The 26,206-nt window shown below is 39.6% G+C and overlaps 1 protein-coding gene across 5 annotated transcripts in view; it reads right to left on the reverse strand.

The window, feature by feature from the left end:
* ELF1 (E74 like ETS transcription factor 1) overlaps positions 1-26,206 on the reverse strand; it is an 83,313-nt gene that overhangs the window by 10,810 nt on the left and 46,297 nt on the right. For all 5 annotated transcript variants that reach the window (XM_071550412.1, XM_071550402.1, XM_071550430.1 and 2 more), the window contains exons 3-8: positions 19,120-19,294; positions 10,873-10,980; positions 10,101-10,265; positions 5,185-5,268; positions 2,006-2,198; positions 561-1,028 (exon numbers count right to left, since the gene is read on the reverse strand). In XM_071550412.1, coding sequence (XP_071406513.1) covers positions 561-1,028; positions 2,006-2,198; positions 5,185-5,268; positions 10,101-10,265; positions 10,873-10,980; positions 19,120-19,294 — 1,193 coding nt within the window. The remainder of the gene's footprint in view (positions 1-560; positions 1,029-2,005; positions 2,199-5,184; positions 5,269-10,100; positions 10,266-10,872; positions 10,981-19,119; positions 19,295-26,206) is intronic.

Consider the following 26,206-nt stretch of genomic DNA (forward strand, 5'->3'; position numbering starts at 1 on the left):
TTTTTTATAAAATTAAAATAACTTGTTCTTGTAACAGCAGCAAAATGCTAGAGCAGGCAACATGGAGCTTTTCCTTGCTGTAACTGGAGACAACACAAAAGATTAAAGAGATTACAAAAAATTCTTAAGAAGAAAAGAAGCAAGAAGGAAAATCTTTTTGAAGGGATCACGCAGAGCTGCCACGTATAATTCAAAGACACCAACAGTTAGTTAGTATAAAAGTAAAGCCATGAAAACACAGTTTCTGCTGTGGGACAGAACTTATAATGCAGATTTTAAGGAGAAATTGTGTATTTTTCCTCTCTAAGGGATATGCATCAAGCCTAACACCATTGGAAAGATATGCTTCCCTCCAACAAAGGCAGAGTATTTATGTGTGTACATACCACAGAATGCTGTAGTCACTCCAGATTCCTAGGATCTGGCACAAAGACATTCCTTCACTTCAACCTAACTGGAAGACTAGCATTTCTTGAAAGCAAAACAGAGTCTAGTCTATCTAGCCATCATCCAGTGAATTCATTATCATTCAAATATTTATTTTCTGTACCTTTTCTTACCTTATATTCTGAACCGAGGAATTCAAGGATTCATCCGGAACATTACTGGTTACAGCTGCATGTCCTTCTGTGAGGGGCTGCAGCGGCTGCATTACGTGAACTGTCCGAAAAAGCTGAGTGGGATGTACTGGCTGTGGAGATTGCATTGTCCTCAAAACTTCTGAAGTCAAGCCAGGTGTCTGCTGCTGTCCAACTTCTACGTGCTCCTTCAGCTTAGCAGGCTTTGGGTTTCCTGTTTTTAGCACTGCAGCTGATCCTCCCTTTGTTCCTGCATTTGCAGATGCTCTAGTTCTGCTTGATTGGTTTCTGTTTGCCACAGCAGTGGAGAGCAGATTTGAATCTGATGATTCAGTGCTAGGGCTTGCATCTTCATCATCGATATAGATGAGATCTTTTGGCATTTCTTTAAATTGGTATACTAGACGCTGACCTTCTACTTTAGCCAGGATTCCTCTTTGGTAATAGTATCTGTTCAAAGTGTACACATATTAAGTTACTCAGGTTTTTTTGGCAAAAATGGAACAAAATAAAGCAACAAAACTCCCAGAAAATAAACACACTGGTAACAAGTAAGCACACTTTTATGTGTCTAATTTCTTCATTATAAAAAAGTGGCCAATCTCATAGTGTATTTTTTTCCTGAAACAACTTTCATTTACTGGTATTTCATGTCACATTTTAACCTAACCTTAAATACCTCTGAGGAGAAAAAGAATAGAACTTCATGACTTGGCAGTTCTGCTATCAACTCATACATACTCTTTAAAAAGTTGCATGAAACTTTCAATTCTCCTCTTGACTCATACAGTTCTTTCAGTTACCTGAATTCATATTCATTCACCAGTAAGCACAGGCAGATATTTTAGCTACAACAGAGCAAAGGGAAGAATATGGGAGGGCAGTACTTCTGTTATATTCACAAAGTAATATGTCAACTTGAAATTATGCACAGTGAGGTGAGGGGTGAAGGGAAATTAGAAGAAATGCATAGCTGCTCAGTTGGACAATTATCAATCAGCAGGTAAGACTGAAGCCTCAAGGATGTCTGCTTAGTTTGTACAGTCTTTTATGTATAAGAAAACCCCCAGACTGATAGGCAGTGGCACACGATTCTATGTTTTAAAACTGTCTGTACACAGTTGAGAGAAGAGATTCAAATTTTATGTAAAAGGCTTGCCCCATTTGAAATCTTCAGTCTTTGTGTCTGACTGTGAAGGTGCAGGTTTTTTGGAGCACTGAAACAAGTCTATGCTGAAACTGAAAGTGACTAACTTGGAGTTGAGGTTAGTGAGGGTTACTTTCAGTTAATTAATTAATTTCGTTGAAATAACTTCTTCATTTCCAAAACTAATAGAATACTATGTTGTCATACAAATTAGATGATATATTTAATGCACACAAACACTAAGGCAACAAAACTAGTCAATTATTAAATATGCACATACCTGAGAGCTCTCCCCATTGTTTCATAATTCATGTCAGGTTTGTTTTTGTGTTTTCCCCACAACCTGGACACAGCCTTGGAATCTACCAGTTTGAAAATGCCCTTCTCTCTTTGAGTCCATTTGATATATTTAGGACAAGTAGCTTTGTCCTGGAGCAGTGCTAGTAAGAACTCCCAGAGATAAATTGTATTTCCTAAAATGAAAGTATTTAAAAAAAAAAAAGAAAAAAAAGAAAAATATTAGTTGACCATATTTTATTAATGATGCAAATAATCTTAAAATAAGAAGCAGATATCTTTACAAATACATTGTAACATATCATCAAGACTATAAAATAGTGATGGAAGGGCATAGGAAAAGATTCTTGTGAGTTATTATAATCTGTGTGCCCAAACACTCCAGCCACTCTCTCTGTACCAGTCAGGTACCAGTCAACCTACGGCTGCCCCATTCCAACTACCAACACCGGACAGCATCAGTCACCTGTGTGTCCATTTCCCTTCTGCCTAATCCCATTACAGAAGCATGACTATTGCTTTACCTTGAATAGGAACATGTTCAGGTCTATCCTCTAAAAATGCTGGAAAGTAAGCTGTTGCTTAAATGCTTTGCTGAACTGAGGTGAGTGTTATAATCCTCTAAAAGGCTAAACTAAATCCTTACTTTTAAGAATTAGATTTATATGGGGCAATTGGTGCTATGTGCTTAGGCAGCCAAATATTCAAGGATAAAGTACAGCAAAAGGCATTTTTTTAATCCAGTGAGCACTTGCACTTGTTGGTAGACAACATTCAAATGTCATTTTACAAACAAGCAGGCACAAACACTTATATATGGAAACACAACACATCTGTTCAGTGTTTACCACATATAAATAAACAGGATTAAAATCACAGACTGTGAATAGTTAAAACAAGTACAAAATTTGCATATTTTTTCTGAAACCACATTTAAAGAGTCTAAACTCATACAACTAATGAGACCCTTTTTCCTGCTTTTTATTAAGGCTTTTGGTGTTTGATATCGTTTTGGGAATCTGAACATGAGCTTCTTAGTTGTTAGTCTGAGAAAGTAAGTAAAAACTTATTGTATCATGTCCCACAAGTAGCTGTGCAAAAACACAGCAAAGACAGCATGTGCAAGTTTCCTAAGTTCCACAAAAAATGATGCCCAGCACACGAGAAAGTGACAGGATCTCTTTGATAGCTTCAGTTTAACCCAGCAGACTTTTTCAACTTTAACAACCACCAGTCTGACCTTTTTTTAAAAAGAAGTCTCTCAAAAATTGAAATTCCCATTATGCTGTATTATAAACTATATGTAGTAAATATTCATCAAAGTCATCAGCACTGGCAGTAGAAAAATGTTAGCAACTCCTTCCAGCAGGTGGAAGCTTGAGAAGTGAGCATTTGTAGGAAAAAAACAGTGCCTTTGCAAATGTCTCTCAGCTTACATAAAATAGCCTGTTTGCCTCCAGATACCCCAAAGGCAAAGGTTAAGACTGTTAGACAGAAGTGAGAGCATTCCCAGTCATTTATGATCTAATCAAGGGTTCTTTTGTTGTAGTCTAGACTAAAAGTGCTCAGCTGTATCAAGGCAACCTGAGAACTTATCACTGCTTAGCCACTGAAAATCACCATGAAGAGGACTGGCTGCAAAAAACAAGTCTGCTTTACTGACAAGCTGGATGATATTTAACCTCCTCTGAGTCACAGCAGAAGAAAAAATATGTAGAAAACTCAGTTTTCTTTATGCATCATATCATGTAATTACATGAAGAGCTTGTTATCTTAGCATACAAGTTCCCCTTAGGGAACAGACAGGCAGCTCTTGTGATTTTCTAGCTGCTTCCCTGCCATGGCTGGTCATATTAGTATGTTTTTTACTTCAATTCTGTGTTCCACAAAATGATTTTCATAGCAGGCAGTGGTTTAAGGCAACATGCTCCTTTTTATTTCCTTCAGAATTAGCAATTTTGTAACAATGGACAAATGTGAATTATGATGTATCTTTGCTATCATCGACAAAAACATTAGACTCTTCCATCTTCTAATTTTTGTGGCTAGTTGCTTACATATTTTCTATTATTTCATTTGAGCACCATGTGGAAGTTCCTCTGATACTCTTCTTTCACTTTTACTTAAAAATCAGGTTTTAATTAAAAAAAATGTAAAAGGCAACAATGTATACTTAATATTTATAGCATTAACATGTTAAATATTTATTGCTTGTCAACAGGACTTTCTTCCTGTTATTGCAGAAAATGCCTCTTCAAAAGAAAAAACCCCAGCATACTCATTCTTCAGTGTAGAGATTTTTCTGACTTCCAGAGTCTGACATTCTTGCCACACCACCTTCCAGGGCTGGCTGGGCTTCTCCCCTGACAAGTACTGCACACACGGAAGCCCATCAGTCCCCAGGCACACAGGCAGGCACCTGTGACACAGGGGAGGCTCATTTCCAGCTCCCACTGAACGTGGCACAGCTGACTGGGGACCATGGCATCAGACTGCCACTCCGACACCAGTCTGGGCACAGGTGCAGGTCTTGGACCCAACAGCAGTGCAACAGAATTGTTGGCAAAACTGACAGGCACTACTGAACAGTTCAGTCTGGAGGAAATAATTTATCATATCAGTTATGTGACATTTATTTTTAATTCTCCCTTTTAAATACAGGAGGAATTAAAGAACTATCAAGCCCCCAGGTTTTCTGCCAAAGTCTTCAAGCTGTGTTATAACTTTTCTCAAAATTCAGGGCTTGGTAGTTCCTGCTGCCAACTTGCAGCCTTGATTAGCTCCTCATGCAGAATTAGACAGACAGAGATGAAACACGTTTTCAAAGATCATTTGTCAGAATAACCACAGCCCAAGAAACACTAATACAATGCAAAGCACTCCCCAAGACTTCACTGAAAACATAGCAGACCCTGTGGGGGGTTGAAGAGTTTCCAGGAACCCTTGCAACTAAAGCGACAAATACATTTTTCTTGCTAGAAACTGAGTATTTCACCAAGAAATCTTGTGCACTCGTCTTTTACTTGCCTTAAAATTAGATGTGAACCTCCCCTGAATGTAAGACCTGGGTTTATATCACTAGAGAACTAGTGAACGTCTTCTTTTTACAGGTGGCTCAGAAACAATGTTCTTCTAAAAACTTCAGTGACAACTCTGACTTACCCTTTCCATCTTTGTTTTTCTTTTTCACAGATATGTTTGGAGTTGTAGTAGGGGACTCAGAACGAGAAGGTTTCGGTTTCTTCCCTGAAACAAACCACCAGTAAGTCAACTGCAGCTTTAAAAAAAAAAAGGAAATAAAAAAGAACAAGGACCTAAAAAAGGAAGAGAGATGTTTCCCCACGTCAAAGAAGATTCAATTTCTACTAAGTTAGGAACTCACTTCCATGCTGAACTTCTTCCTTTTCTACAGCAGGATTGGACCCCCTATGCTCTTACTCTACTTTTAGTAAAGACTAGGATCACTTTCCCAAAGTCCATGTACTTTGGAAATTTCTTTGGCTATATAGGTACTCTTAAAGTACTTAAAACAGACAAGAAGAATAAACTATTTATTGTGGGTAAGAGTTTAAACAGGAAAAGTTAGTTAAAATACAGAGCACCATCTTGTTCCCTCATCACCAAACTGGAATTTAGGGACAAAACAAGATTGTCTGCCTGTTTAATCAATTGCTGACAGCGTAAAACAACACTGTCATACGAAACAAACATTTGTTTTAGTCTTGTTGTCTTTCACACCTTTTTCAACAGTGGCTGCAGTTAGAGAAAAGTCACTTGTTTATGACAATCAGAAGAACCAGTAACAGGCTCTGAAAAAAAAAATCATGTTTTAAAGTCATCATGGTGACACCATTTGGTAAGGAAGACTGAAAGGAAAAAGTTAGTTACAACTGATGAGAAGAATGAAGAGCATTCATTTGAAAATGTTGCAAAATCAACTATCGAAATATAAGGGAATAAAAAATCTTAGTATGCTGAAATACTTTTCAATATAAAACCTCAAACCTATTGCTTTATTAGCTCTCATTCCCTGCAACGGCAGTTTCTACAGGTGATGTAATTAATCAGAAACCTTTAGAGCTTTCTTATGAAATAACAATTTATCTTATCAGGTTTCACAGTGACCCCTTACTACACTGACGTTTCCCAAACTACTCATATACGGCCTATGATTTTTTGAGGGCCAGAATAGACTAAGCAGACATAAGACTGGGAGAAACCTATTTCTAGTCTGAATAGCATTAATAACATATAATTAAATAATAACATATAATTAAAGACCTAAAGAAAAATATTTTTCTTTTTCTCTATTTATTGCACTTCAAAAGAATTGACATCCTAAGGAGACGAAGGTCTGTGCAATCCCATACACTCTAACTTTCCACTTTTGCTTTTGTTTTTAGGGGCTGTTTTAGTAAGGAGACAGCTCTGCCGCATCGTAAGAGTAAGGGGTTTTCATCAGCTCTGAAAAAAAAAAAAAGCTCAGTGCCAGCCTACACTGTCTCCTTTGTTCTAGACTTCCAGGTATTTATAAAGAAATAAGAACCACTGGTTTGAGCACTAATATTTTTTCATTAGCAGTCATGCTAAGTCCACCTTTGCATCTTTCCCTTTTTTTGACAGTGCATGGGAGAGGAGAGATAGTTAGTTGAGAAAGCTACAGTGAGGAAACTCTAGTAACACCTGGAGTCCTCTAACATTCTTGCTTCCATTCAGACAGGCTTCGTGGCTGAGGACAGGACACAAACACTACCCATCTTTTTGGCCAATAATGTTTTCCTTGATTCAAATGAAGATGGGAGGGAGGAAATCCTACAACATTGCTTTTTTCATGTATCATGATATGAAAGGATAAAGAACTACTGGAGTACACTTTTAGCAGGGTTTTTCCACTCACCACTATAAGTTTAAGAAATGGCTGCTTTCCCTAAAATGTCTAGATAAAGTCACTCTTGTATGGATTAGCTTTGACTGCACAAGAAGTCCCTAAGGGTAACTTTGGCCTAGAGTTGTGTTGCAAGAAGACTCTGTTGGGTGCTCCTGTTGTTTCCCTTCTTGAACAGGTGCAAATGTAGACATTAAGGACTAGGGAGTGTTATTTTGATGTCACTAATTTAGATCTTACATCTAAATAAGCTCAGTTCTTAATAGAAAACAGTGTGGATGAGATCTCAATTAGGTCATGACTGAACTACTGCTGGTCAACTTCAGGAAACGTAAGTACTGGTCCCATGTAATTTATGTACTTCTGATTAGAGATAACCTAGGCTACTAAATATGAATACTACTGTAACAGCAATTCTAGGCTCTCTTTCTTCAGACTAAACTACTTCAGGACATCCTATTTGGACAATCCTTTACCAGAAGCCCAACCAAAATTAGAAATCAGTGAAGAATGTGAAACCTATTTACAGAAACGTACTGATGTTACTGCTGTGTATCTGGGCTAGAGATACTGCAGATGATGGTTTTAAACTATACGATGATCTATAATCTCCAGGTGCTGACTGATACCATCAAAAGAAACAGTTAACAGAGACACACCAGACATGTTTCCTTTGTTTAAAAGAAGGTATTTTTTGAAAGCACATTTAGCACTAGCACACTTCCTCCTTTGGTTCAATAGAGCATGAATTTATTACTTTTCAAAGTACATCCCTAAATTCCTTTTTAGTGGAGAATTTTACAATGAGGACAGATGAAGAATGAGCAAGAGCTAAGCCTTATGTGGGGCCACCATAATTTTGGCTAGATAACTGAATTTATAATTGGTATTTTCACTTTCCTATTTCCATAGCTGCTAAACACTTCAGGTTAGAAATTCATGCCACAAATTAATGTGGTAATTAGACAGCAAGTTCTTTATCCCGATTAAACATTTTATATCAGTCTAGAAAATGTAAAATACATTATCTTGCACTGGTTTTGGTGGGTTTCGTTAAAAAATATACAAACATAATAAATGGTAGATATCTAAAATATAATGTGTGTGTAATTATGTGACCACCTACTGCCAGATACCTGCCATAGCAAACACAGGACTGAAGGTATTAGTACAGCAAATATTCAAGTTCCTTTGTCTGACATCCCTTTGTTTTTCCTGTCTTTCCAATCTGTAGTTTGGCAGCTCAGTGCTCAGACAGCCATGAGTACAAACATCATGCTGAACACATGTTTGGAATTGAGCAGATGGGAGGGTAGAGCTCTCCTGCTGCTGCAGCAGCAAGGCTCACAAGAAAAGGAAGTGAAATCACCTCATCACTTCTGGAGAACATTTTCTTGGATGAGCTGTACTTGGCAATGCCATTTTGGCCTAGTTAGCTGGCAATGCTCTCACTATTCATCCCTCTAAGTTTAGCTGATGGGTTATATATGCTAGAAGTCTATAAAATCTATAAAACCCCTATGAAATCATGAGTGGTATCAATGGGGCAAAATGAACACCAATATTTGCCATGCCTCAAAACTGACTAAAGGAAAGGAAACAGATTCCACTTAAAAAACGTCCTACAAACAAACAAAAAAAAACCCAAAAGAACCCCACCCCACTGCACATCAACCTGAAGTTCAATTAATAACATTTTGCAGCAATTCTTGTACATCAATGCCTTACAAATTCCTGGATATTTTGAAGTAGCACTTCAATATCACTCAGTCCATACAGTCTACCTCATGGATACTCAAATTCAGTGAAAACTGGTAGCTAATGAAATACTAAGCTGATGCACCTTTTCTAGTGGTTTAGTTTTTTTCTGAAATAAATACACCCATTTGCTGTGAAGCAACTGGTTTTCTCACCTACAGCTGGGGAGGAGGAAGCTGTGGGAGTAGACAGAAGCACAACACAAAAGAGGGTATGAAAGTACCAAACCAAAGAGGTTAAATGTCTGGCAGACAGCAGCTCCTTGTTTTGACACACACAGAAGTCAACAGTAAAAAAGAAGAAGGAAAGAAAAGAACAGAACAAAAAATAAAACCAGTTTAAAATCCTGTGGTTATCTCACAGCAGTGTGTGCAGCACGGTAGCTTCCCCAGCAGTACTTTTGGTGCAGCTGCTGGTAAAGCTCCCCTCCACAGCAGTTTCAGTTCAGCTTTCTTAGGGAAATCAGAGGCTTCCTGACCCACACCCGTCCCTACAAGACCTTGTGACACACGTGGGACTCAGGCGACTTCCCCAGTATACCCACAGGCCAATATGCTCTCTCTCACAGAGAACAACTCCCAACATTTGGAATTAACAGCAAAAGTAGCAGTAAAAATGACTTAAAAGGAGTATGGCTGAGTATCAGGATCCCTGTTCTGGAAAGCTTTTATTTCAGAGGGGAACCTGTTAAAGTCCTCATGCTCTAGGATTAGCCCTAGGATTAGTTCCAGAAACATAGTTCCCTTGGTTTATTTTTATTTTAATTTGTTGCAAGAGCACCTAACTTCTGTCTGTACTGCATGACTCTCTTTCCCTGTAGACATCAGCTTCAGATCTCTGATGGGGTCCATGCTGAAGCAGAGTGGGCAAACAGGAGCAGAAGGTCTGGCTAACACCACTCCTTGGCACAGCACCGACTGCAATGGAACATCACTACACTGTGTAATCATAATCTACTACAAATGGAATTATCACTTACTACAGTACGCAGCTATTAAAAAAAATTAAATCCTTCATATTTAAGAAAAGCTAAAATGCTCCCCTCATTCTCCTCTCATATTCTGAACTGATCAAATATGTTCAGTTGAAGGTAAATATGAGCTAACGAAACTACTTCAGGATTCACAGTAACAAAAGGGCTATAGCTTGTATTGCAATTCTGCTGTGAAGAAGAAATAATCCTGCAAATGGGAAGAAGAGATTCCTGTTTCCTGTCAGATAAGCCATCTTTACTACCTCTACAACATCATTAGCCTAAGCACCAGTTTATGAGCTCACACTAACCAGGAAGAGAATGCTTTCTCTGCATTCCAAGCTGAGTCCACTCAATTATTTTGGCCTGACACCCAGAATGGTTCCAGACACCCACAGGGGAAGCAACCATGCCACCCACTGCTCTCCTACTCCACACTGCTGTTCTCCAGCATTATCTTACCTTTTTTCTTCTTTGGTTGTTCAAATTCTGGAGTCTCTGGTGATTCAGCATAAGGGTCTGGGGCTTGGTGAACTTCCACCACCTCAGGGATCCCATCAAGTGTGACTGACACGTGTGTAATAGGAGCCACCATATCATCCTCTTCAGTTGCGCCAAACATAGTTGCTTAAGGGAAGGGGATAAAAGGAATATTTTCATGCAGCCATGAGGACTTTTAGAAGCTAGTTTTAGAGCAAAAATTTTAACATAGAATAAAATAAAACTATGACATTTAAGGCCTTCAAGGGAGAGAAGACTACTTCATAATGGAATATGCCAGCCAACAACAGTTTACACAACAGAAGCACTACTGAAATAGAAAAATGTAATTATATAACCTACTCCTCCAAAAAGCACAATTATCTGGTGATCACATATTGATATTTAAGGCAATCTGCAAATGTAAGTGTATATTCTTTTATCCTGACAACATAAACAGACCAATCCTCTATCAAACAAACAAAACACTGCAATCTAAACCACCCAACTTCATTCATACCTTCCCTCTGTAATTTTTGATTCTGTCCTTTCCTGTTCAACTCTGGCATGGCAATGAAATCCTCCATTGCATACAGAACTCGATTTCTGATGCCCAAACTATGTATGTAATGGCTATCTGGAAGCTATAAAATAATCTCACCAATTCCATGAAACCACACTGCACTGAATCCCTCCTCCGTTCACAAATAAACAAGGCAAATATAGATGGGATTTTCTTTCATAAAAAACTTACTTATTCTTTTTTCATCCAACATAGGACCAGGGGAATCCATATTGAGAAGTGCTTCAGCAGCCTCAATCGTTTCCATTGTTTCATCTCCATTATGACAAGATGCTTCAACTAAAAGCAAGAGAGAAAAAATAATTCTTAAGAAGCTACAAACTAGACTTAGAGCTTCACATGATATTTGTATCTCATTTCAAGAAAAAAATGTGTTAAACATGGTCTTCTTCTAGATGAGTAGTAACAGATTAGCTGGGGGGAAAATGCAGACTGCAATAATTTAACTTATTTAATACACTACATTTTTCAGAATGCATGTACAAAAAAACCAAAACCAAACCAAATACAAACTCTTTGTTTCTGCCTCTAACCCCTTTCGGCTGAACAAGCCCATGCAGTAAAACACAACACCCAAGAACCCAAGAAATATCACTACCACAAACAATATTCCAGAGAATGTTATTTAAGAAACACAAAATTGCTAACTTCTTATGGTGGTCCAAAGTGTTATCCACACAAAAACATGTGAATATGACACTTGAGGATGTGATTCAATGGTGAAGATGGTGGTGCTGCTGTGTTGACAGTAGGATTGATGATCTAATGATTCTATGGTTCTATGAAAGGAAGTGAATTCTGTAAATAAAAGATGCTCGTCAAAAATATACAGTCATTTAGCCTGGAGGAGAGACAAAAAAAATTCCACAAATTCCATTAGAGAGCATATAATCTAAAGGTATAACTGAATCCTAAACTATTCAAACTCATGGAAATTACAGGTAGGACTAATAGTGCAGGATCCAAGAAGACACTGGAAAGCAAGCATGAAACATGAAAACCAATACAGATGGCTGGGAAATCTTTCCAAATTTTTGACTTCTAGACAATTGCTCATCTATCTCAGGAGGGCAGTCATCAGAGAAACCCAAAGCTCTTGAACATAAATTTATAGTGCTTAAGGTACATACGAAGGGTCCTCTGAGGGTACACATAAAAAACATCCAATAAAATATCATTTTGCAAAATAATAGCTGTCTCAAGAAGTTTATATTAGTTTAAATGTAGGAGTACTTTACCAGAGGATTTTTTCAAAATAATTGTAGCATGAAAAATAAGATACATGGTAGTTCCTGGTACGGTAAACATTTAAAACTGCTTAACACATTCTTTTAGAAATTACTTTTTCTTGGATGGAAATGCATGGGCTGGACTTCCTTATCCTTTGACATGAATTTGATGCAACTTTGGGGAATTTACTTGCATCTATCAAAGCGATAAAAAAGGCTTGCATTAGTATTCCCCTCCCTAGGACACCGAGAAACCTCACTCACTTTCTCAGTCTGGTTGTGAGTCAGCTTCATGCCCTCTCTCCCTGTTTAGCTTTGAGGAATTTTGGGTGGGGCAGTCACAAAAAGGAAAAAAAAGAGGCGGCAGATACGCACCTTTGAATACAATGTAATGACCTTGGAACATTTCTTACGTTTCTTTGCACAAAAGAAAGAGGTTTATGCCAGAATTTCTATACTTAAAAAAACCCCTTAAAAATATCAGAGCAACAACAGAGCACGCAGCTCAGCCAGCACTAAGCAATTATACAATTAAAAAAAACATCCAACCAAAACCCCCTGGTTTCACCCCAAATGTTTACAGCTTCAGCAGTCGTATCATTAGGAGAGGGCAGAGATAAATGCTGACATCCACTCATCAGCCCTACCTCCTCCACTCAAATGTGCTTTACAGAAGCCTCCTTTCCTTCTGGATTTTTTTTCCTTGACCTTAGTCCCAACCATGCCCCAAGAGTAAGAGGCTCAGGCTAGGAGAGAATTAAGCAAATGGATGTTGGAAAACCCTGATCCACACTGCAACTGTTGTCTACAGGACCACCTGGACCCCATATCTTGCAAAGACATTCAGGCAGTTAAGGATATCTACCTTCTGTCTGACATCTCTGAACAGTCTTAAGAAATGAAAAACACAGAGTTGGGGAGGAGGACAGCATGAAGAGAAAAGGGGAGGTACTGTGTACAGACTAAGGTTCTGGTCTGGGAAGCCATAGAGCAAGACAGAGCAGCAAATCACTGACTATTCTGTCAGGCAGCTGGCAGGCTCAAGAGCTCAGCCACAGAGCATCTCAGTTCCAAGAGTCCAACAGCATCCCTAGGGAATACCTGACCAGCTGAGGAGGAGACAGAACTCGTACAATCCATGCAGCCCGCAGACATCCTCACACTTGGCCTGGTGCTGATGGCTTGATCATTTCTGGTTCCAAGTTTTAGCTGGGTGCAAACCTTCCATGCTATCTACCAGCATTACCAAGACCTCAGTAAGGATGTCACCCTAAATAGAGGCATGCAGCACTACCAAAGCAGCTGTTCTTAGTTCCAACGTTGTTTGAATGGACAGAAAGGTTAACCTACCATGATCCAGCTCAGCCAAAGCCATGGAGCATGGCTGGTTTACACTGCCATAAACAATTTGAAAGCAGTGGTACCACCAGGTTCTCAGCACTGCAGGCATGGAGGACAGAGCTGCTGCTGTCTCCTCTTTCCCCAGCAAGATCTGTAGGAGGACTAAACCCGCTCGCTGGCTTTCAGGTACTGAGTTAATGGAGCAGAGTCACTCTTTCTCTCTGAATAATAGCAGGTGAAGCAGAGGTTGCCAGCATTACATTGCTGTTATACCATGTGGTTAAACCATATGTTACACCATCCTCACCCAAAACTAATGAAAGAACATAGAATAGCCACATAAATAATGTAAGCATAGAAATTAGTATATTTAATGATCACAAAAAATATAAGCATATTCAGGAAACTACACAGTCTGACATTCACAAGGCTCTCTGGCAGTCACACTTTCAATGCCAGAGACTGTCACTGCTGTGTCCGAAGCCCTTTCACAGTGGGCGGCTCCACTGAGCTGATGGTGACCCCTTTGACTTCTCACACACCCGATCCCACACACTCAGACCAGGTTTCCTTACTGGTTTGAGCCCAGGTTTCCCATAGCAGACCCTCAGATGTCTCATTCTACAAAGCCATTTATTCATGGTGCACTAACACCCAGCCTTGCAGAAACAGCCCAAGCTGCTGCCCCGAGGAGGAACTCCAGCCAAGGAACCTCTGGGCTTTTATACCCCACCCTGCTGGTGTCACTGGTCTTACCCTCCTTTGTTACCCAAAAGGACAGCAATTCCTGGCTCCTGCTGTGTCTCTCAGTGTCCATTCACCTGACTGGCTTCACCCATCTTCATACCCTTATCTTGGGCTCCCACCCAGAGCTCAATTTGCTTTTCAGCCAAGCTACCTAGACCAGATGTTTTCCTCAACAAGAGCAGCAGGACTATCATTCTATCCACAGACACAGAATGGCAAAAATAAGTTATCTTAACCACTTCAGTGCTCCTGCCAACATCCTTCAAGCCTCTTCTGCGAAGATGACTTTACAAGGTGGTTTAAGAAAAGTTAATGTTCTCCTGTTGCTGAAAAAAACAAGGACTGTGGTTCTTCCTCCCATCTCTGACCCCAGTTCATGATCCAAAATTGTCATTTAACACACGCCAAGCTTCACACTTTTTTGATCAACCAATGAGACAACTAAGCTTTATAAAACATCTGAAAAGCTTTTTGAGGTATTGCTGAGTTAGCAAGTTGAATTACAGGAACTCAGGAGCTAAACCAAACAAGGTGGGGGGCACCTCACAGAGGAAATGGAGGACCACCTCTATCCCACTAGCAGCAAGATAGTAATTTGCATCCCTCACCATGAGAGTGCTCAGGGGTAACCAACTCAGCTACCAAAGGCAAGCTGGTGTCTCTTATTTTAGTTTTTCTCTCAACATTGCAGAATGGCATTCCAATCACTGGAATTTATGAGACAGTCACAGATTTAAGAAGAACTGGAATGAAATGGCTTATTTGTTACACTTGGCAAAGTCAGAGCTGAAAGAAGGAGGGAGGGAAGTATAATTTCTGAGAAGTATCAGGTTTCAAATGTTATCTTAAATAGGCAGCATCTTTTTTTAAAAAAGGAAAAAAGAGCAGGAAAAAACTAAAAATGGGGATGGAAAAAGTGAAAAAGGAGAAGAAAAAATGGATGAGGGAAAAAAAGGAAAAAGGGACAAAAAAAGGGGGAAAACAAAAAAGAGACAGAAGATGGGAAACCACACCTAAAATGTCTTCAGTTTTTTTCCCAAGATACTCTACAAGTTTTTGTTTATCTGTGCAAACCACAAATGTAAGCCTTTGTATCTGTGTGCCAATTTCAGTCCAGTTACTGTAAATCCAGGTTCACTATGAATCAGTGTTAGTAGAGGCTTGCCCAAACACAGCCTTCTGCTCTGAAACTATGCCTCACGTTGGAAGTTCCCCACCTTAGTCCAAAGTCCTGCTTTCCTTATTCTTGTCTAGTGTCTTTTTTGACATTTTTACACCACTTCAGGTAATCCTGTCCCATTGCCATGGCTTCCCCAGCAGCTGGCAGCTCCAGAGTGTGGACAACGCAAGTCCTTGTCCAGGCCAAGGTAAGGGCTGTGCTAGTCACAGCTGTGTTTAAATTCACTGCTGGCTTTACTAGAGACAAAATAAGGGACTGCAGAGCCTCAAAATAATGTTAGAAGAAATCTGAAGTTCCTAAAAGTAGAAAAAGATCTATTAAATACAGACAGAGCCCCCTTTTACAGAAGAGCTGGCTGCTAAATTTAAGCACTTAGTATCAACTCTGAGCTGACTGTTATCGGACACCAGAAAACTCAGTTTAATAACACAGGTACTTCAGGAGACCCACACATCACCTTTCATTTTCTTCATAAAATAAGGCTTTACAATTTATAAAGACAATTACCTCATTGGGAAGGTATATGAAAAAACCCTCTCCATTTTTAACCAGACACTACAGGCAGTAACTGAAACCATATCCCTTTTTTTACAACTGGCATCTCATCAACCCACAATCCTCACAGATTAACATTGTGAAGTTCAGTTTCCACCTAACTATTCCTTTGGATTTGTTTGTATGCCACAAATGACCACCAAAGATGCTGAGTCTGTGCAGGACTGCTACAGTATCACAAAATGTACAAGGCAAATGCCACCAAACTTCAAAATGTTGTAAAATAACTTCTGAACTGGTTATTAAGAACTGTTATCAATCTGCAAAAATGCACACATCCATGTTCCTTATTCAGACTAAGGCACAGGGCATTTAAATGCAAGTTTTCTGTCCCTCTTCTCTCATCTCACTCCCCCCCGCCAAACTGTCTCAGTGCAGCCACTTCCCTGATCCCATGAAACAATGCCAGAACAGCTGAACAACAACATAGCAGACTTGAATTAACTGTTGTTTTTTCTAAATTAAACTCAACAGACATGACAAAGTTAGAATAAAAAATTATAACAATAATCAAAAAAAGGTTTCAGAAATTGCATAATCCAATTAGTTCCTCCTTCCTGTGCACCTTATAAACACAATTAGCCACATTAATAAGATATACAAAGTGTAGCATCTGAGAAGTTGGCCTCGAATTTCTGCAGCAGAAAACATTATCCCTTGTACTTTTCAGAGAAAAAGAATTTCAATATTCCATTTAGAGATAAAACTAAATTCAAAGCCAATTGCTCCAATTAATTTTGTTAATCACCCTTTCTTACATGATTGTTAATCATTTAAAATCCCATAATACTGGCAACAAACAGACCATAAAATTGCCATCACCGTTTCTTCCAGGGAAAAGTGCTTTTAAAGAGGAGTGTGATAAGGCAGGTCTGCGTATTTATTATACAAAAATGACAGCACAAGTGTTAATGTACTAAAAAGCAGGTTGCTGCCCATCTCTCAGGAGGGCTTCATGTGAAACAGACGCTGCTCTTACAGTTATCTGTAGGTTATAATTTACACTACAGGCAAGTAATCACTGATGTGCAATAGCTGAGCTTTCGAAGGGCTGAAGTTACATCCTGTAGATGAAAAGAACCTACCAGCGTCCATTATTCTGTAGATAGATCCCTAAAAAGTAAATGTTTCAGTTTCATGAGGCCTATTGCTAATTTCTGTTAGTCCAGGAGAAAAGAGAAGCTTACTGTACAACAGTCATAAAACCACTGAAAAGCTAGCAACTTAAAAACACTAAATCACTCATATTAAGCCATCATTGCTTAGTAATGTTTAGTCATTGATGATGGTGGTTTCAGTTTTGTTTTGCTGCAAATTTCAGGCTTATAAATAATTTAATGTGGAATTAGTACAATCTTTATAATGCATGATCCTCACTCAAAGGTATAACGTGGAAGTGACTGAAAAGACTGGTACAAACTTCAAAGAGCAAAGCGACTCATTTCACTGTTGAGACTAAACATGCCCTTGAATAAAATCAAGAAGGAAACTTCAAAGAAGGGAAGGAGGGGGAAAAAAGGCAGCTGAAAAATAGAGTAGGTGGGAAATTTCAGTTAAGATTTTTTCCCTTTCAGAGGCAGCCTACAGCAAGCTGTGCTTGAACCAGGTCTCTGCCATGCAGCAGTCTCCAGTTCCAGTGGGCACCTGCAGCCACAGCCAATGCTTGCCTGCAGTGGGCAGGGAGGTGACAAGGGCCGCCTTCCCTCACGTCCTCTCCTCACCTCCTGTGCGGTGCCTTCACACCCCTGGGCCCCAAACTCTACCCCACTAGCATCGTGCTGGATAGCTCCCTGCCAGAAACCATGGGCTGATCTCCCTGCCCAGCCTGCATTCACTTGCTTTCCAAGGAAACCCACAGCATGCACAGGAGCAAGCAGGATGGAGAATGTGAAACAGATAATTAGTTAGCATCTCTGTCCCAATAATAATCTCTGCAAAGTGGCAGCTCTCAATTTTTAAGACTTTGCCTTTTGAAGAAAATCAGAGAGCTTAAACTACAATGGATGATGGGAACAACACTGTACTTATCTGACTCCCAAGTATCCCAGAAACCTTTGGACACCATCAGTTACAAGGATTACATATTTTCAGTTTCTGGCAGCAATTTGCAAACCCTTCTCATGTGACCAGACCAGCAACAACAGAAAAAAATGTTAACAAGGGCAACAAGGGCATTCACAGAATTGGAGTTTCACAATTACTTATGCAAGTAAAAATTCACACACAAGATATTACAGTGAACATGGATTCACAAGAATGATCCACTGTGAAAATTCACACAGACGCATTACGTGGTGCTTAAATAACACACTGAGGAAATGCCATTTGCTGTGTGAATAATTAATATGAACAGCAAGTGAATAGTTGGCAAGAGGTCTCAACTCAAATAATGTTTGAAAATGTAAAATCTTCTTGGATAATAATCTAACTTATTTCTATGGTCACAGTCTGTTCACAGATAATTCACTGTCAAGGAATAAAAATGAGCCATTTTGTTCAGATAAAACCATTTAAGGAGAACAGCTCATGTCTGTTTACTCTGTGAACTGTTCCTCATGTCAAGGTTGTCAAGTTCTTATTTTGCTTTCAGTAGTAAAAGGGTGGTATTGTATCAGAGTATCCCTTTGGAAAAACATCAAAAGCATGAGTGAAACCAGCAAGCTGTCTGCATCCCTGGAGACAATCCAGGTGTGGAGCTTAGTGGCTGAAAGGAGACTGAAGTTTCAATCCCACCTTGGACACTTGGGTCCGCAAAAATGCTTCAAATAAATGCATTATGATTTTTTAAAAAATGTGACACCTTTAAGCTTTCCTCTTGAGAATTGTTTTCCCTTTAGGAATACCTTTTCTAACAGAATTTACACAAAACATGTATTTTAGGTATTAATCATTATTAGAGATCCAAAATAAATACTATGCTGATTATACCTATACCAGTAAGTCATGCTAATGTGCATATTTTATGGCTAATAAATTAACTCAGAAAGTTAAAAGCAGCACATCTACTCAAGCTGCATATTCCAGCTTTTTGGTATATATGTTTACTTAGAAATGTACCACCTATTAAATAAGAGCAAACTAAACCCATGAAGAGCAAAGGAAAATATTGTTGGTAGTCTGAGCAGGACTGCCTCAAACCGTGGATGAAGCTGATGGATGAAACTTTTCACCATTATCAGCTGTGCAACTGGGACTGCAAGCCACCTGCTAACAGTATTAATGCCACTTTGTCTGTTACAGAATTAACAGCATTCAATGCAACTATCTATTTTGTTCCCTGTTGTTTTTTGTCATTAAGCTTTTTCCACCATTAGTCACAAACATCTTGGTGCAAAAACATGGCACAGAAATATTTTTATTGCCAACCTGTGAGGGTGATATCATCATCTTCTATGATTTGCTCTTCTGCAACGTCCAGGGAGTTCTCAGTGATCATGTCATTAGGTTCATCCACACAGGTTAAACCGGAGTAGTTATGCAGGAGTTCTGCACTAGGAACATGCTCCACGATGACAGCAGGGAAAATAGATGGATCACCAAGCTGGAGTGTAGGGGAAAAAAACAAACAAAAATACAAAAAATGAGTAGTTAGATCACACCCAATCTAACCAGTCACTGATTAATACTTCAACAGACTTACACTACATCACTTGAATATTAGACTGTCAGGAGGGAGTACCAAAGAACAAGATGATTAGCACATGAACCCCAGAGCTGCAGTGTTCCACTGTGAGCCAGAGGCTGAATATCACTGTAGTATCTAATTTACTGACGTTACTCCAGTATGTAATACCAGACTTACATGACATGATTTTGCAGCATTAAAGCTGACAATACAGTGGAATGGCACAGCACAGTAAATCCTAAACCTTGCTGGCAATAATACTGCATGAACAGCTTGCTGCAAGCACCTTCATATTTTGCTCTGCCCATCAAGCTGGGAATGAAAGAATCCTGTGGCTCTCAGGACTGGATGAAGCTCTCACAGGCACCAAGTTTCCCTGGAGACATTATTTGAAGATCACTATTTTAGGGGACACTTGTTAAAAAGATGAAGGTTGATGTAAGTGCCATAATACGTTCCCCCTCTAATTCTAACGGGTTTAGTCACTTGACATGACTCATACATCCCCTGCACCTCTCCCTCCACTTTCCTTCCTAATCTACTTTCAGACATCTTGTTTTCTTGATAGTTATTTTGCATCAGAGAATCAGAAGAGAAGAGGTAGCTGGAAAATGCAAATTAAGCTCACCAGCAACAATAATAAAATGCACACACTCTGAAGAGGCAACCGTTCAACAGGAAGAGGTTTTCAGAAAATAACATCTACTACAGACAGAGTATTTTCCAAAGTGAGTCTTTTAAAATGTCATTTGCAGGAAGAAAGTCATAGCTGGTGATAGCAGAGCAGGTTCAAAGGAAGTCTAGTGTAACTCTAAGGTTCCCTCATTACAAAAATAAAACATGCTATCAAATGTGGGAAGCTTAAAAACAAGAAAACAAACAAAGAAGTTGCTAAAACATGTTTCTGAGAAAACCAGTGTATGTACACTTGGTCTCACCTTGCACAGAAAAGCACAGATCACAGAATCATAGAATGGCCTGGGTTGGAAGGGACCTTAAAGATCAAGTTGCAATCCCTCTGCCATGGGTAGGGATATGTTTCACTGGACCAGCTTGCTCAGAGTTCCATCCATCCTGGCCTTAAACAGTTCCAGGGATGGGGCATCCTCAACTTTTCTGGGAAACCTGTTCCAGTGCCTCATCATCCTCACAGTAAAGAACTTTTTCCAAATATCTAGTCTAAACCTGCCCTCTTTTATTTTGAAGCCATTCCCACCTGTCCTGTCACTACATGCTCTTGTAAATAGTGTCAATGTTTCTTGCAGGCTCCCTTCAGGTAGTGAAAGAAAGAGCAGGTGGTTTTATTTAATCACACAAGGAAGAAATACAAGGACAAACCCAACCATATGATTATGATTTTGCTTAGGAATTTTTCATGTATCACTCCTGTCACTACACATGGAAAATGCTATCACAGCTCAACACAGACAAGGCTACAGGACTAAAATTCCCTCCCCTAGGGAAGAGTCTGGACCATAAGTAAGTACTGAAAGTAGAAAGTGCAATTAGAAGTTTTAAAAGGCAGTAATTACCACTTTAAATTGCTCTGTGTTTTGTAAAACATGTCTCAGCAAAAACTGTGGTAAAGAGCAACCAGGATAAAAGGAAGAACTAAGAAACAAATCTAGAATTTTAATGGGCTTCTATCATGGACATCTGCTAAACAAAAAAGCCCCAACAAAACCAAAATTTAAAAAAAAATCCAACAAATAACCAACCAAATCTATTAAACATAAGCTTCAAAAGAGAGCAATGTTGTAGGAGATCAATAAAAACGAACAAAGTGCAGACCAGTTAAAGCTCTCTTGTGCAATCGTGGTGCCAGATGATAGGCGAATATTGCGTCAAGCAATGGGCCAGCTTCTACCCCAGACCTCTAACTAATGCTGCATCATGCCAGTGCTGAGGAACCAGAAATCATTGGTGGCCAAGAGGTCCCTGCTGTTCCTGGGAAAGAGTCATGTTCACATTCTGTATCCTATTTGTTTACTGACTGAAACATCCTTGATCCTATTTGCTTCCAGACAAGAATAAACAAATAGATCAGATTAAATAAAAGCCACATCAATAAAAAAGGATAAAGCCCTGTAAAGACAGAAGAGAAATAAAAAGCTGTATGCATTAAAAAAAGTTTTACTTTTAACAATATGTTTCATAAGCTACAAGGAAGATGGTCCATAACAGCCTCCTTACTGAGATACAATTGATGTTCTAAAAGTAAGTTAAATACCTCAGTTTCAGTAATATGCCACAGTACTTAATTTTGGGATGTAAGTTACATCTATTGTACAGCCATATGCAACCACATTTAAAGAAAAATGTAAAAAAGATTACATACAGCTACCCACTCAGACTCCAGTCACCTGCAAGCAAGAAGAGCACATGCTTTGCAAGTACCTGTTCAGTATTCTGGTGAGCAGGTAAAAACTATGGAGTTTAGGTAGGGAAGATGCAAGTAAGAGCAGTTGAGTCTTCTCATCCTGCTCTAGTTTATAGGCACTAAGGGTGAAGTTCATCTCACCAAACTAGCAGTGGTACAGACACTTCAACATGAACCAGGGATCCCAGGTATCCTTCAAAGCCCATAGACAGAAATAGTATTTCTGGGGTACAATTTCCATGCCCCGTGTTAGGCTCCTGTGCTACAGCAGGATCAGTCACGCCCTAAAACCACTTATTTCTCTGCTTTGACTACAAAAGAGGAGAGGCATTTGGATGTTCATTTCTGATGCAGGCAACTGTGTCCCACACACTCATCAGCAAAAGGCCAGCTTCCTCCCTGCCACGTCTTCAAAGCGAAGTGCTCCTTTCTCCCTCCCTCCACCATTGCATCAGCTCACTAGCTGCAGCATCTGCAGCAGCATATCAAGTTGCTTGTGCTCAGGATAAGCCTCACTTTAACTTCTTTAGAACAAAACAACTACTCTGGCTCAGCACCATCCTTCTCTAATGACTGATGCTCACGCCGCTGACTTGGCCTCACAGAGGACAAGTTGTAAAAAATTGTTCCAGAATAACAAATGAAACACAGATAAAGCCAACTGATTGTCAAATGGTTTCAGCTCAGTTTCTCAAAGTCCTATTTATATTACACCCTATTTGTCACTTTGCTGTGAAACCTAATTGCAAAATCCCAAACTTCCATGTGTTTCTGAAAGACGCTTCATGGTTGACCGAAATGTTTCCTGTGGTACGGAACATTCACGCATTTCAGTAGCAGCTGGTTTGATCCATATGATGAGATGTGCTCTGCTCTGCAAGATTAAACTGTATTTTCACTGTGTCGAGAAACAACCATCATACACATATTCCACCATGGTCACTGTCTGTCTGCAGGCAGACATACCCCTATGGTGGGGAATACCTTTCTGCTTGAACTCGGTGCCAGACTATCCAAGGCACCTGCTCACACAATACACTTCTGAGAGACTGGACATGAACACAGAAGCATTCACTCATGGCAATACACTTTAAATGTCATTTTCTTTAAATTAATCACAGTTTTGATCTGGAAGAATTAAATATCACTTCTTGTGGCCTTTTATTTTACAACTCTTGTTACACCTACTTCCAACTCATACCTTACAATGGTACAATATATGTATGTATGTAAGTATGTGTAAAGGAGAGCACTCTGGACTCTGAATCCCAAGGACCTGAGTTCAAGTCTCAGTGGGACCGTCCCCTGGCAGTTCAGTGCCTCCCTGCCATCCCATCCCGTCACATCTCGGAAGCTCAGCAGGGTCAGCCCCGGTTAGTACCGGGTGCTGTGACAGTCCCGAGGACTTCACTGTCACTGTCCAAGCTCGCTCGGCTGTGGCAGATGGACCTCAGGAGTTAAACGGTGGAGCCAGTTCTGTGCACACTGTGCCTCACCTAAAAATCCACTGCGCAGGCACTTCCCAAATCTTCATTCACAAAGTCTGGCCATACATACACAATATATGGACTTTCTTTTCCGCCATGGTTTTGAAACAGGAAAACCTGAACAAATTCTGATATGCTATTATTGAGAAGAGCATTCACAGAACTGCAAACAAATCTAATTTGAAATGCATTTTTGTGGAAGTGGTCACAACTTTTTCGTACAATATTTGTAATTGCTTATGATTTCATTAACAAGCATTTTGTTCAGTTTTAAAAGCTATCACCAATGTATGCAGAAGTACATATGACTGTTGAGAGGTAAAATCTCACCTCAGGACTTCACTGGAAGTGCCTGAATCCCAGTTCAGAGCCAAGCTAAGCCTTCCTGTAGCTGTTTTTGTAACACACAAAAATAACCTTGTACACATTTGCAACTGCAGAAGAGTCCTGTTTACTATGGCTCCCTTTGAAGCTAGGATGGAATGGGAAGTACACATAGGGAGAGCACGAAATTACGAACCAGAAGGTAGTCACTCAATTTCAACAAAGTAAGTTACCTCTCTAATAGCAAGATCACAAAATATTTTACTTCTAACACAAAGGTGGTTCTGCATGCACTAATCTAAAGGAAGAGTGCAAACTATGCCAAAGTTTAAAAGAGTCTGAAATTAAAGGGGATAAATCAGCAATGATTTTCAAGAGATCCATAAAAGACCCGTTTCTGTATTTTTTCCTTTTGCCTACTTCTGCTGCTTCATCTCATGCAAAATACAATTAAAATATGACACCCTAGCTCCACAAAGTTTTGACTTGACTTCAACCCATCTCCCATGTCTGGATACATAACAGAGTGGAGCTACTGCTGAAACTCTTCCAAATCTTAGACACCAAATTCCTCGCTGTAGTTTATCTACAAACCCACCCTGTAGACCAACTTTTAACAATTCAGAGGAGTGCAAAGCTTCATACAGATGCTGAAGTCCATGGAATGTCCCATGAGCAGGTCTCTGAAAACATTGGTCATGCTCCATAACCCCCCAAAAACTGAACCCCGTCTTCCTCCAGGGGCCAAAGACAGCAATCTTTGTTCCTGCTCTCAAATTCTTCTAGCATGTTTGACATGCTGACAAGGTGTTCCTTTTTTTCACTGAGAATTGTCTCATCAGCTATCACCAACTGACAGAAGATCAAAACACTACCCTGGTTGTGGAAATGGAAAATGAGGAAGGGGATTTCTTCTGCTCTGAAGGTACTGTCTTCTCACACTCTAAGTCTTCTAAGGAAAATAACTTGCCCTAGGAACATGGTGACTCGCTTCTAACCGGTGTGGAATAAATTTTGTGCAAGTGAGAGACGGGTGGAAAGAAATGCATGCAATAGATAAGAGAAAAGCTACATGGGGGGGAAAAAAAGAAAGAAATCTCAGGGGGAAAACATCTGTCTTTTTAATGGAACAACAGAATCCAGATTCAGAATACAGATGGTAATATATTAAAAAAGAAACAACCTCATTACAGATTTCACAATTTTTTCTTAAAGTCTTCATAAAACTGCAAGTGGATAATGGGGGAAACTTTCTGCAGAAGCTGGAAATAGCAAAAAAACCGAAGACATTGGTCTTGACCAGGTGACTTAATATTTCAAAAAGCCTAGGGCAACATCAGGGAATGTGGAAGAGCAAACCAAGGCATGAGACAATAGTAGATAAGTCATGGCCCAATCTAAGGGCTTGGACCCCTCTTCCTCAGAAGAAAGGATAGAGAAGCATCTCTCAGAGATACAGAAAGGGTCTTCAGGCACAGGTTACTACACACATCAGAGCCACTTGAGAGAGCACCTCCTGACATAGAGCATCATTCTGGGAACCATATTACCAACTTAACAGCTGTAATGATTCAGCTTGTCCCTGGCACCATTTAAAGCTTCCTAGGATGGATCTAGCTCCTGTGGCTGCTTTTATCCAAGTTGTTAAATTAAGAATGCCCTGATCAAATAGCACAGTAGCTGTAAGTTCACAAAGGACTAAATGAAAAGACACTGAGAGAAGAAGCTGCAGACAGGAAGAGAAGCAGGTTTGGGCAGCGGCACTGACTCAGCCAAAGCCTGTATGAGCTCCTGTGCAGTTTTATCCGTGCAGCTTCTCCCTCTATCCCATTCTCTAAACATAAATAAACCCCAAAGTAAAGGAAAACAAACAAACAATAACCCCACAAACAACAAACAACCAAAACCCAAAACAACGAAACAAAAACACAGAAAGGAGTGGGGGGGGAAAGCAAACCCTTTATTTTAAGCAGATCTTTGGCATGTAGCAGAAGCCAGATAGGTTATCAGTAGCCTTAGCACAAGCCACTTGTTCTCATCTCAAAATACAAGGATATTTTCTTTCCATTTCTTCCCCACCATACATCCACTATGTGATAAATGAACCCTCCAAGAAGAAAAAAAAAAACCCAAAAAATCATTCTTTTCTAAACTGCAAAGGATAAAGCCGATAAGAGCAAGACTTTCCCGTTCACATAGGTCCTTGTGATTGAGCCCCTCCCATTGGCATTGTCACTGAATGCTGAATGCTTACATTTGCAAATGGACTGTTCATAATTTACGGTTGTTTAACCAAGACTTAAAAAAATTAAACAAAATAGCTATGAATTATGACTTCCCTGAAATACTGAGCATAGCTGCCATTTAGACCCTGAACCTCTCCCTGCAGCTGTTCCATGTCCCAATAGCTCTTGGCACAACAGAGCTTCAGGCAAAGCCTTGTTGAAAAGAAAAGTTCCAAAGTCCTTGCAATGACAGCTTGTGGGAGCATCACAAAAATAATTATCCAAAGATCAGTTAAATAACACCTCTATATAAATGTCACCTTTTGTATACTGATGAAGATCAAAAAAAAAAAAAAAACCAAAAAACCAAACCAAACCAAAAAAACCTTTTGCCCAACAGAGAGCGCTTCCA

Source organism: Pithys albifrons, chromosome 1 (assembly GCF_047495875.1).
Source record: "Pithys albifrons albifrons isolate INPA30051 chromosome 1, PitAlb_v1, whole genome shotgun sequence".
Lineage (NCBI taxonomy): Eukaryota > Metazoa > Chordata > Aves > Passeriformes > Thamnophilidae > Pithys > Pithys albifrons.